Here is a 13,901-nt window from a genome sequence, read left to right as displayed (position 1 = left end):
CATGCTTAGGAAGATGTAGATATAATTACTCCAGGCAAATGCATTTTTTGTGATTTTATGTTATAAGTAGAACGCCGATTAAATTACCTATCCGAATCGGTCCTAAGCGAAATCTATACATATAATAAATCTGTAGAAGGGTCAATTCTGTACATTGAAAATATTGAAAAAATAAATAGCAGATGGTGTTACTGGATCGATACCAAACCCAAATATGTGATTAAAAAAATTTTTGTCTGTCTGTCTGTATGTGAAGACATCACGTGGAAACCAACGGTTCGATTTCGATGAAACTTAGTATAATTATACCTTATTATCCTGGGCGTAAAATAGGATACTTTTTATCCTGGAAAAATACGTAGAAAAAAAATAATCTTAATTTTTCAGTTTTATCCATAGACGTTGTTCTGTAGAACCGCGAACACACGTTGCGTATTATTATAGGCCTAGCCGTTTTTGGGTCCAATATAGAGGTATATTTATAAGATATCATTGTCAGAGTTACTCAAAATGTAGAAATAAACCATCCACGCGAAGACCGACATCCGCGCGGACGGAGTCGCGGGCGGAAGCTAGTTATAAAATAAAAACCAAGTAATTTTTGTTTTGTTTTGCTGTAACAAGTTGAAGTGCTGATATATTTCAACTGTTTTGGCTTTTTTGCTAATATGCACCTCTATTATAATCGTTCCTATTATTGTAGAACTACGTTTGTTAAACTACTAAATAGTTTATTCTACGTGTGACAGTTTTTTTTCTTTATGTCTGACTATCCGAATGTCCGATTCTTAGATTAAGATTAAACCCGGGGCCCGGTCCCAATTAATTCGGTTAATCTGCGTTCTACCGTAAACATAGTTTTAAACCGACTTCAAAAAAAAGGAGGAGGTTATCAATTCGGCCGGTATATATTTTTTTTTTTTTATGTATGTACACCGATTACTCCGAGGTTTCTGAACCGATTTACGTGATTCTTTTTTTGTTCGATGCGGGATGGTGTCGAATTGGTCCCATAAAAATTTTATTCGGATAGGCCCAGTAGTTTTTATTTTATGAGCATTTTTGTCTGTAGGTATTTGTAAATTTTGCAAGTGCAAGTTTGAAGTCGGTTGTTTTTAACGCAGTTATCACTTGTTTTTGTACTATTACGGTGCATTTACACCCAACGAACGTAGAGCTAGATCTAGAGCAAGAGCACTCTTTCGTGATCTTTTAGTATAAACGAAAACATTGCATAGAATCTTTTCGAGCGCACTAAGAAAAATGAAAGAATGCTCTACGCCTGTTTACACTAAAATTGAAGAATTTGACATAGGTAGTTGAGTCAGAATGAGCATTCGCTCGTTTGATGTAAATACACCGTTAAACTAGATCATAACTAGATAGAATAGCTTTATCATCCAACACTTTTTCTTCATCTTTAATACCTACTGTCAAACATATTTTTACGTTTATTGAAGCTCATAGGAAGTAAATAAAAGGCAATATTTCGTAATACTGTTTATTGTACGCGGATACAGTTACAGACGAATAGTGCGGCGCCGGTGCGCGGCGACGCGTACAAAAATATTTAAAATACTATAAATACCCTACTATAAAATACAATACGAGAATACAAAAACTTCGGACGACGGCTCGCCGTCCGCGTCGTCTCAGTCAAAAGCGCTTACAAAAATATACACAATCAAATCGTCGATATTGTACATACGATTACAATAAATGCAGAATAAAATAATCTCAAAACGGCAACTTTCGGGCGGCGAGCCGGGCCCGCTCGCGTCCCGACCACCATACATACCATCATATCGATACCATCATACCACCGTACAATTTATCGAGGCGATTTCAAAAAGAACCTACAATAGTGAAAACGAAGGTTCATGCGAAAGATTCGTCAAATCTGTCGATACATTGCAAAGTGCGAATCTCCTCGGAATATATTTTAAAATGAAAAGATCAAAATCTACAACGATCATGGACGACAACGTCGCAACTCTAACGCAGCACTCGATAGCACCCGACGGTCGGAGCGGGCGGGGCGCGGCCGGCTAGGGCGCCGCGTCGGGCGCGGGCGAGGGCGCGGGTGCAGGGGCGACGGGCGGCGCGGGGCGCGGGTGCGCGGGGTGCGGCGTGGGGCGCCGCAGCAGCGCCGGCTTGGCCGCCAGCGCCGGCTTCAGCGAGCCGCCCGTCAGCGTCAGCTCCGCGAACTTGGCCGCCACGCGCAGCGTGTTGCGCGCCGGCACCGGGCTGCCGTCGGGCGCGGGGGCGCCGGCGGGCGGGGCGTCGGGCGGGGCGCCGGGCGCGGGGGCGCCGGGCGGCGGGCCCGCGGGCCGCTTCTTGAGCGTGTCGCGGTTGTGCAGGAAGGTGTCGGCGGGGTCGCGCGCGGGCAGGTCCAGCACCAGGTCGGGCGTGCTCTCCGCCAGCCGGCTGCGACACGAAAAAATCAAACAGAATAAGTGAAGCTTAATAATATTATAATTCACTATATTAGTACACCGTATTTATAAGACGAGTTAGGCGAGGAGGGAATAGAAGTAGAAAGTGTAATAATGTTTAATCGGAACTTTCGACCGGGTTTTTTTTTTTTTTTTTTTTTTTTTTGTCAGAGCAAGCAAAGGGGCAGGTGGGCCACCTGATGGTAAGTGGTCACCACCGCCCATAAACACTTGCAACACTAGAAGTGTTGCAGGTGCTTTGCCGGCCTTTTATGGACAAATAAGCTCTTTTCTTGAAGGCCCCAATGTCGTAGTTGTTCGGGAACACCGCAGGTGGCAAATCGTTCCACAGTTTCACCGTACGCGGAAGGAAGTTGCGGGTGAAGCGGACAGTGGTGGAGCGCCAACCATCCAGATGGTGCGGATGGAACTGGTTTTTACGGCGTGTGGTCCGGTGGTGGAACTGTGCGGCTGGTAGTAGGTGGAACAATTCCTCAGAGCACTCCCCATAGTAGATTCTGTACAGTATACAGAGAGACGCAACGTCTCTTCGCACTGACAGAGGATCGAGCCTATCGGAAAGCCTACGGTCATCGACAATTCGAGCTGCTCGACGTTGGATGCGGTCAAGAGGAAGGAGTTGATACTGTGGGGCTCCGGCCCAGAGATGAGAACAGTACTCCATATGCGGTCGCACCTGAGCCTTGTACAGCTGAAGTCGGTGGGCCGGCTTGAAGTACTGTCTCGATCTGCTGAGCACACCAAGCTTTTTCGAGGCTAATTTAGCCTTCGCTTCCAAATGACTGCGGAATTGAACGTCACTCGAGATTTCAACTCCGAGGATTCCGATTTTCGGCGATATACTAAGGGGAGTACTCTTAAACCGAGGTTCTACGACAAATGGGGTCTTTTTAGCGGTGAACGCGCAAACCTGTGTCTTTTGGGGATTGAACTCAACAAGATTAAGTTCGCCCCAATCCGAGACTTCTTGAAGGGAAGACTCGACTTCAGACACAAGTTTGTTTCGGCTCTCATTGAGGCTTTCCTTTGAGGTGTTCGCACGGCCGGGATAAAGAGCATCCCCCGTACTGTCGTCTGCATAGCAATGGATGTTACTGATTTGTAACAAATCATTGATATGCAGAAGAAACAGTGTAGGAGATAGCACGCAGCCTTGTGGGACACCAGCATTCACATAAAGAGGCTTAGAGCAGGAACCGTCGATAACGACCTTAATGCTCCTGGGTGAACCGATTTTGACAATTATTTTTTTTTAATCGGAAAGTCGGGACCTCCCTTTAACCCATTGAGCCCCGAGCGGCTCGATCTGACCGCGACACAATAGATTTTCTATTGTGTCTGTGATTCCGGGGGCTGAGTTATTAAAAGAACGACGGCTACCTTCCAAATAGTCGAGAATAAACGGTAGCGTCTATACGTGAAAAATGATAAAAAATTCTCGAGAAGACTTACATTGTATTATTTAGATTTAGTAATTTTAGAATATGTCTCGATTATGTTAGTTATATATAAAGTATGTGTAGGTTACCTGCCGGCGTCGTGCGCGGCGTGTGCGGGGAGCGTGCTGTGCGCCGGCGGGCCAGCGGGGCGGCGCGCGTCGGCCGCTGCGGCGCCGCTCTGCGCAACCAACGACATGTACACACGGCTCCACGCACTCAACCCTCGCCTTCCACAGGCTAATTATATTGATCGACGATATATTGCGTTTTATTTTCCTTTATCCGATTTGATTTGGAATAGAATATACCTTTGATTTTTAAAATATATATAATGCAATATAAATGAATAAATTTTAGTCAGAGACGCGTTGTTTGCGGTGAAACGATGTAAAGTCCTAGATTCGATTCCTAATATAAATGCGAAATTATGTTTGTTGGTTTGCGTTTCTTTTACGTAATTCGATGATATACATATAGGTATGAGGCAAGACAGTGAAATATGACCACGCGAGCGAAGTATTACCAGTAGTCGCCAATAAAACCACAAGCGATGAAAGATATCTGTGGAAGTCTAACTTTACTTACTCACTTTCATCAAATCAAACCTTTTATTTATTATATACAACAATAGTAAAATCCATCCATACAACCTTATACCTCTATTGAGATTGAGATATATTTTTGTAAATAATATAAATTATTCTTCGCAAAATTATTAGTCAACCATAAAACAATACATATATCTACAATTTAACCACCCGTTTCAAAACAAAGTCATGCATTACACATCATGAAACCGAGTGAGTGAGTGACAACTCATTCACTCGAAAGGATTGTCTGATATATACAGTGGTGGTCACATAATTAAAGACACCCCCTAATTGACCATAAAAGATTTACATTATGAACTACAATTATTTGAAAAAGTTATTTAATCTAGTATTATTTTTATTAAACCATACAAGACAATGTATTCTTCAAAATGAGGGACATAAAATAGTTATATTCCTTGTTAGTTTCGACACTTGCTCTCTGTGGGAATGTAACACAAACTTTGTGTACGTACGTGTAGCTGGCCACTTAATTAAAGACAACAAGAAATGCGTTATAATTTTTTATAAATAAAAAGAAACAGCATTGTACTTTTCTTCGTTATGCCGCGTAATTTCATAAATCATTGTCACACCATAATTTTTTTGAGTATTTTTAGCTTTTAAAATTAAAATTCATACGTTTAATAGTTTTGATATCAATTATTATGGTTAATAATATAATTTTTGGAAAAAAAAAAACAAAAACCGACTTCAAGACTATACCTATATGTACAAATTTAAACTGAAAAGTAGAATCACATTCAAATTCGATGGTATTACATAATTTTGTTACAGAGATCCCATATAAATAATTTCTGATAAACAGTGTATATGCCTACAAAATTTGAGGGTTTCCCTCGATTTCCCCAGGATCCCATGATCAGATTCTGACCTGGTGACAATGGGACCACCTCTGACGTATGACCCACCAAATAAAAAAAGAATTATTCAAATCGGTTTATAATTGCCGGAGTAATCGCGTAACAAATATACAAAAAAAATACAGTCGAATTGATAACCTCCTCCTTTTTTTGAAGTCGGTTAAAAACAAGAGTACTCGTCCACAAGAAAAAATATTTTTAACTTCCATGATAATTAAACTGTTCTAAGGATATGGTTATGAATGCTATAAAACACGTCAAGATGTTTCACACAACCGAAAACGTACTCAGAAAAGTAAAACCAAGTAAAACTTCTCGGCCGAAAGATTCAAGTATGGTGTTGTTGGCTAAAAAAGATCCATTTAAAGGGTCGGAACTGATACAGTTCAGAGTTGTATGGTACAGCAGACTTGAAGGGGGTCTCTGCAAGGACAATTAGACGGAGACTGTGTGAAGAAAACTTGCACTGAAGAGTATCTCGGAAAGTATCACTTTTGAAAAAACAAAATGTGAAGGCAAGATTTGACTTTGCTACAAAATACGAACACTGGACTGAACGAGAATGGAAACATGTGCTGTTTTTGCATGAAACTAAGATTAATATGATTAATTCTGTCAGAAAAGAATATGTAGGACGCCATCTCAATAAGAAAATGGATCTAAGATACACTAATAAGTAGTCATACATGTTGGTGGAAATATCATAGTGTGGGGCTATTTTTCTGGACTTGGCGTTGGACATGTCAAAAAGACAGAAGGCAACATAGATAAATTCCAGTACAAGTATATTTTAGAGCAATCCATGCTGCCCTATGCGGAGGAAAATTTACCTTTTGTTGGGACTTTTCAACACGATAATGATACTAAGCACACAGCAAAAGTAGTGAAATGCTTGTTAAGGAACCAATCTGTAACTGTTTTGGATTGGCCCCCCTACACTCCGGAAAACTTATGGAATCAAGAAAGAAAGAAGTCGTGGCAAAGCGGTCAACAAAACATCGACTAACTTTGCAAAGCATTTTCGAAGAATGGAACCAAATTAGTGATGCAACTTGTACAAAATTAGTTCCTCAATGCCCAAGAGATGTAAACCGTCATTACTGCCAAAGGACATGCAACCAAATATTGAAAAGTGTAAAAATGTTTTGCAAATACGTCAGACATTTTGTGTTGGAAAAATAATCTCATTAAAACAATAATTTTTTATATTTCTTATAAGCGAGTCTTATGTCTTTAATTATATGGCCAGACCTTTGCTAGGTTAAAACTGCTAGTAGTAAGGATGAACCGATTAAAATTTAACAAACCGACAAGTTTTGTAGATAAAATTTAGTTTAGCATAAGACAACACATAGGTAACTGAATATTTTAAAATTATTTAAAAAGTTCCAATGATAGTGTAAAAAAAATGTTGAGAGAAGTGTCTTGGGTAGTATAAAAATTAAAATGCTCTTAGTGTCTTTAATTATGTGACCACCACTGTATATATATCTCCCGCCAATGCGTAGTGAAGTAGAATATTAAATAAGTAAGTAACAAAGCAGCACACACATCGACGGTAGCTATATACAGAAGGAATTCACTGATTTAGTACGTCGTTCCTCACGGAGCGACTTCCCGGTGCCGCTGTAACTTATTTTCCGACACGTGTGCGAATTTGGTACCTTTTATTGCAATTTTTGTTTTAATATAATTCATTTATTAGATTTAAAATGGCAATTATCGCCTCAAACTCATTGATTTCAATCTTCCGTTCGATTTTGGATACGTCTTCGGATACATGTAAACCATAAAATAAAAATATGTAACACTGTCTATATCGGAAAATAAGTAAAAAAAAGCGGTCTCCCCCCCCCGCGTCCCACACCCAGAGCCAGCGTAGCAAATAAAATCAAACAAGCGTCTACGGTAGAATAGTTTATTGGCAACAAGTACACAGAGCCGCCCGCCGCATGCGCACTGCACACTGCACACTGCACACTGCACACTGCACACTAGCGGTGGACTTCACCATCCAATTCAATGCAAAACATATTAATAAAGCATACATAAGTCGATACGAGACACTTGCCCCCGCAGTGTCGGCGGCTGCGATGTATTACAATACGATAAAACGATCATATTATATTAAGCGTAACTCAAAAATGGCACCGTACAATGTCGTCGGTATACCGCATGCACGAATAAAATTTAAATTTTTAAATTAACAAATAACAATTATTAAAAATGCTAAAATTTGTGTTAAGTGTAACGAAAGTGCGATTATTCAATTCGAACGTCATTAATGAACATTATTAATTTACAAAAATATAATTTACTTATATAATATAGAAGTGGGTACAATACTAATCAATGTGTGTGTATATCGTGTTCGTGTGTGCGATCGGCGATACCTGTGTGTGCGTCTCGTCGCCGGAACATCTGCGAACCAATCGTTATTTCGTATCAATACATTATTGTATCACTATTTACAATAATCATGTTAATACTTGAAAATCGTATTAAGTTCTAATTTCACAAAAACGATAGATTTACCTGTGATTCTCTCGCCAGTCGGGTTCGCCTTCATCGCTCAGTTCCAATTCTGAAAATGCAATTTAAAGTGATTATTATTAAGGTACTCTTATTAAGGTAAGAAGAGCTAATTCACTGTTTGCTTCATTTCATACGTGTAAAGCTCACGATCGTAACGCATTACTTTAGGTAAAATTATTTTCTTCAATTTAAACATAGGGGAAGTACCACGTTTGACAACTTTTAAAAAGTGAATTGCCGAAATAATGTGCGCTACATGCCGTATTACATCAGCTGATATATATTACGTAAACAAGTAGCCATCTTATGTTAGCGTGTGCGTACGCGTGCTCGCATTTACGTGTGCGTGTGTAGTGTGTACACACACACCACGTTGCATGGTGCGTGTGTGTGTGTGTGAGCGGCACGCACCGGTGTCGTCGTCGTCCCCGTAGAGCGAGGCGTCGTCCCGCGCGAGCAGGTGCCCGTGCGCGGCGTGCGCGTGCGCGGCGCCGTGCTGCGCGCCGCTGTCCTCCCCCGCGCCCCCCACACCCCCCACACCCTCCGCACCCTCCGCACCCGCGCCGTCCACCTCGCTCTCGCTGGAATGTACCGCAACATACTATTGATTATTTGTGGATTTATAACGTTATATATATTGAAAGTTATAAAATTTTAACGAAAAGACGCGAATTTTTATGTCTTTTTCGAATCAATATTCCTTCATCTAATACTCAAGGCAAAATATGATAGTGTTAAACTGACCCCGGTTGGTGGGGCGCGTGGGGCGCGTCGGTTTGGTCGGGCGCGTCGAGCACGGGCGGCACGTACAGCGTGTGCGGCGCCACGTCCTGCGGGAACACGTCGCGGTGCAGCAGGATGGCGCGCTTGACCAGCTCGTTGACCAGGTTCTGCGCCGCCACCTGCTCGCCGCCGTCGCCCCAGGCGGGCAGCAGCGTGGGCCCGAGGCAGATGGCCAGGTTCCAGGCGTCCATCATGTTGGCGTCGCTGTGCTCGTGCAGGTGGTGCAGGAAGGCGAACAGGTAGCGCAGCACGAGCAGCGCGGGCGGCGGCAGCACGGCCAGCGCCTCGCGCAGACGGCGCGCGAAGGCCGCGTCGTCGGGCAGCGCGGCCACGCGCAGCAGGCGGCCCTGCAGCTGCGGCGGCAGCAGCGGCGGGCGCAGCTCGCGCAGGAACAGCTTGAGCAGGCCGCACACGGAGTTCATGTCGGACGCGTCGCGCACGCGCGCCAGCGGGTCCTCGCCGCGCTCGAACGCGGCGCGCAGCGCCTGCATCTCCACCTGCGAGCCCGACACGCGGAAGATGCCCTGCTGCCGCAGCCCTGCGAGGGACCGACGGATACGTTCCGTGTGAGCGAGCGTGTCGATGCATCGTTTTCATTTCGAAGCCAAAAATATTGTAAGATTCGTTAATTTTTATTGAAGCTATTTTTTATTCATCTAATTTTTTTAAAGTTATAAAACGATGATTCATCGCTGTATTAGGTAGAAAAATCGTGTTATTGTGTTAAATTGAAGAGAATTAAATGGTATTACCACAAAACGATTTGAACGCAGTCTAACTTTAAAACAGAGATCTGTCACTTAAAGTTGTCTTAGATATGTGAAATACGACAAAACCAGATTAAAGAGAATCAGCGCTTAAAAATCATAGAAATCTAAATAATAAAACACTAGCTCTGCTATAATGTCATAATTACTATGAAAACGACTGTCGCCAAAATCAACACATTTAAACCGATAGCTAAACCACAGAATACATAATAGTAGCTAAACGCTACAGAACGGACACTCTCCGCCTCCCGCCAAAATTAAACACTTACCTCACCCCGCACGATCAGACATAAAATGGTCCATATTTTTCTACAGGGACGATACGCAACGAAGATTGACAACATTAATCAAATTGACTTAAAGTAATTTTATTATTTTGGATTTGTGATTATCGTTTTTCGTAGAAAATGGTTAGGTTAGGTTAGGTTAGGTTAGGTTGTATGTATTGTATATCGGATGTATCTTGATTTCATCAGAAAACGCGAATTTTTTTTACGCTAGTCAAAAATGTGCCAACCATAAAGCGTTAACTCACACATTTGCAGTCTCTACAGTGTGACTGTCAAAACGATAATTTTGTATGGAGTGTCCGGGGTGTGGCTAAACAGTACACAAGTAAACTATGCCTTTTATTGGACAGCTTGATTTTAGTGAAAACTAACTTAAATATTAAATTCAGCTTTTAAATATGTATGTTTATTTTAGAATAACATCCCTAGGTACATGAGAGGTTTTGTTTCTTTTTGCTCCAATACGAAAAAATTCGGCTTTTCTACAACTGCAGAGGGCGTTAATTTTCAATAGATATAACTTTGAACCTAAACACATACAAATAAGGTTGAAATGTGTGTTAAACGTGATAATAAGAACTGTCGACAGTGTCATTCATTGTTATTTAAATTTCTATGGTGACACTCGTAATACTTGTAAATATGTATTCTATAATTTTAAGGAAAAACGGCATTATTTCTAAGAAAAAATAATTTACGATGAAATGTTATGCCTTTATTAGTATAATTACAACTTGTGGAAGAATTTCTGCAATGGGAAATGCTGAAACACACCATGTTTACACACGCAAGTATCGAGAGCAACTGAACAGCGACGAACGCACTGGTCCCTTGGAAGTCACCTGAGTGGCGACAAAGTCACGCTCGTTTACGACTTCTAGTGTCTTGTTATTTAGATTTCTATGTTAAAGATAAACCGTGTCTTAAGTTTTTTGTGGTAAAACAGTAGATCTTATTAGTTATTAGAAATTTCCATGACATTTGAAATACATATGTACCACATATTATAGTTATTATATTATGTAAGTTGTCTGTTGTGTCGTAACCATGTTTGATTGCAAATAAATGATTTGATTTGATATTATAAAGTCGATCGAAAGTAATAACGTGTCAACATCACTGTGCGCTGTGAGCGTTCAAAATGCATCGTGACGAATTTCGCAACACGGCTCTTGATGCGACTACGACGCGTCGTACATGACGTTTTCGTTAAGCATTTCGGGCGTTCCGTTGCGACGTGCGGCGCTCACCGTAGCCGGCGATGACGCGCACGCAGGACGTGAGCACGAGCGGCAGCGTGTCGTCCAGCGGCGGCGCGAACTGGCCCCGGCGGCGCCCGCCCGCGCGGCGCGGCGGGGACGGCGGCCCCTCCCCCGCCACAGCCCCGCCCCCAGCCCCGCCCCCAGCCCCGCCCAGCAGCCGCGCGCGCACCGCCGCCGCCTTGCTCTCCAGCCGCGCCAGCCGCCCCGCGCACGACATGTACGACCGGAACTTCTGCAACACGACCTCTGCCCCGTTACACCTCGGGCGCTTCGTGCAGCGCGAACTATCAATTTTTTTTTAATATTATTATAATATATGTACTTTGATTTTACCACTGCATTCGATGCTCTTTAAGACGCATCATTTAGCCAGATATTACTTTTTTGCCCAATTTTACCTATAGATCAAATTTGGCATACCTACTGTGAAACAACGATTACATAATTATTATAGTCCAAAATTACGTACAGAATTTTTTTTAAGAATTTTTAATGTTCATTAAAATTTGTAATAAGGAATTTAAGCTTTAGAATCATGAACCATAATAGTGACCGCATGCAAGTCTCGTAATTTGGGCAGAATTTAGTTCAAGTCACAATAAGGAAAGTTTTTGTTGAAGCGGCGCACCGTGAGGTAGTAGTCCTCCTGGTCCGCCTGGTCGGCGGGCGGGTCGGGCGCGGTGGGCGGGGCGGGCGCGGGCGCACCGAACAGCCGGCCCACGTCCCACAGCGCGTCGGGCCCCTCCATCTGCCGCACCAGCTCGGCCTCGGCCGCGTCCAGCGTCTTGGCGTGCTCGCGGCACTCGGCCCGCAACGCGCGCGCCGCCGCCTCCAGCTGCGCCAGCCGCTGCTGCAGCTCGCTCTGCAGCGCCTCCGTGCCCTACAACCGACTTATGTTTATGTGGACGTCTATTATTGTCCACATTTTATAAAATATTAGATTACAAAAACGAAATGAAGCTTAACGTGATCGTTACAAACTTTCAGTAAATTTCGCATATGTGAGAAATATCGAATGTAGCTTTTACAAGTTTTCAAACTTTGATTTTGATTTGACAAAATTTTGTAGAAAAAAATATACAGTGATGGACGTTTAATTAGAAATGATGAATTAGTCGATGAATTAGTCATCAAATTCATTTAACATTTGCGTATAGAGATTAAAAAAACCATGTGTAAACAGATTTGAAGTCAGTACAGACGCTTGAAGTCTATGTAAACAGTTAAAGTCAGTCGTAGCGCCGAAATTCGGCGCCGCGACTGACTTGTCTACTGACCCTGTGTAAATAAAAGGAAAATTTCTATACGTCAGGAAAATTTCTATACGTCAGGAAAATTTCTATACGTCAGGAAAATTTCTATAAGCCAGGAAAATTTTTATGTCAGGAAAATTTCCATAAGTCAGAAAATTTCTATACGCCAGGAAAATTTCTATAAACAAGGAAAATTTCTATACGTCAGGAAAATTTCTATAAGTCAGGAAAATGTTTCTAAGCCAGGAAAATTTCTATACGCCATGAAAATTTCCATAACAAAGGAAAATTTAAGATAGGAAAATTTCCATAAGTCCGGAAAATTTATATACGCCAGGAAAATTTCTATAAACAAGGAAAATTTCTATACGTCCGGAAAATTTCTATAAGTCAGAATAATTTCTTTTTTTTTTATTGTGTGATAGGGAAGCGCTTGACCACGATCTCGCCTGATGGTAAGCTGAGATGTGGCCTAAGATGGAGCGCGCTTCCCTAGAAGGTACCCGTTCACTCTTCGCTTGAAGACCCCCATATTGTACTCGTCGGGGAACACAGACTCAGGAAGCATGTTCCAGTCCCTCGCGGTTCGGATGAAGAATGTCGATCCGAACCGCTTTGTCCGGGTACATGGAACGTCCACCATATGGCGATGCCTAGAGTCTAAAATTTCTATACGTCAGGAAAATTTATAAAGATAAGGAAAATTGGTATAAGTCAGGAAAATGTTTATAAGCCAGGAAAATTTCTATACGCCATGAAAATTTCCATAAGAAAGGAAATTTTAAGAAAGGAAAATTTCCATAAGTCCGGAAAATTTCTATACGCCAGGAAAATTTCTATTAACAAGGAAAATTTCTTTAAGTCAGGAAAATTTCTATACGTCAGGATAATTTCTATAAGCCAGCAAAATTTCTATAAGCCAGGAAAATTTCTATACGTCAGGAAAATTTGTATAGGTCAGGAAAAATTATATACTTACGCCAGGAAAATTTATTTACGTCTCTCTTTGTTTCTCTTTGTGAGGAAAATTTCTATAAGTCAATAAAAAATAATATTATAGATAAATTATGATAAAATACGTATTTAAGGCGATAGAAACGATTCAACTATAAATTTATATTTAAACATGGTATGCATAATAAATAACCTTATATTTCGTGTTTCTCAGAAATAATTCAGAAGAGAACTTAATACAACGGTTCCGTGAGATGGGAGAGGATACGGAAGATTGCTCTAAACCGTTGTTAGGCGATTGTGAAGGTAATATTATTATTTATTTAATTAAGTATTTAATTTGATAGATAAATTAAAAAATTTAATCAGAGAGATAATGTAAAAAGCAGTTTTAATCCTACTAATATTATAAATGCGAACGTTTGTGAGGATGTGTGTGTGTGTGTGTGTGTGTGTGTGTTTGTTACTCTTCCACGCAAATACTACTGAACCGATTACAATGAAATTTAGCACACATATAGAAGGTAACTTGGATTAACACATAGGGTAGGTTTTATCACGGGAACGGGAACTATGCGGGTTTTCCTTTGAAGACGCGGGCGAGACCGCGGGCGGAAATCTAGTGTCTATATAAACACTAAAAATTATAAAGTATTTCAAAACGAATTCAATTATTATTTAGCAA

General features: G+C 41.5%; 1 protein-coding gene and 1 long non-coding RNA gene across 2 annotated transcripts in view; both read right to left on the bottom strand.

Annotated features, from left to right (window-relative positions):
* Positions 1–7,273: 7,273 nt before the first annotated feature.
* LOC123697560 lies at positions 7,274–8,424 on the bottom strand. The gene is made up of 3 exons (XR_006752245.1): positions 8,316–8,424; positions 7,905–7,953; positions 7,274–7,790 (listed from the first exon to the last, which is right to left on the bottom strand). It is a non-coding gene; the product is annotated as an uncharacterized LOC123697560 (long non-coding RNA).
* Positions 8,425–8,638: 214 nt separating this feature from the next.
* Positions 8,639–13,901, bottom strand: part of LOC123697616 (rho GTPase-activating protein 4-like) — a 30,277-nt gene continuing 25,014 nt past the window's right edge. The window contains exons 7-9 of the mRNA XM_045644159.1: positions 11,638–11,889; positions 10,998–11,241; positions 8,639–9,225 (exon numbers count right to left, since the gene is read on the bottom strand). Of these exons, the coding sequence (XP_045500115.1) occupies positions 8,639–9,225; positions 10,998–11,241; positions 11,638–11,889 (1,083 nt within the window). The remainder of the gene's footprint in view (positions 9,226–10,997; positions 11,242–11,637; positions 11,890–13,901) is intronic.

The sequence above is a fragment of the Colias croceus genome, chromosome 14, assembly GCF_905220415.1.
Source record: "Colias croceus chromosome 14, ilColCroc2.1".
Lineage (NCBI taxonomy): Eukaryota > Metazoa > Arthropoda > Insecta > Lepidoptera > Pieridae > Colias > Colias croceus.
This window is presented reverse-complemented; position numbering and strand designations above follow the sequence as displayed.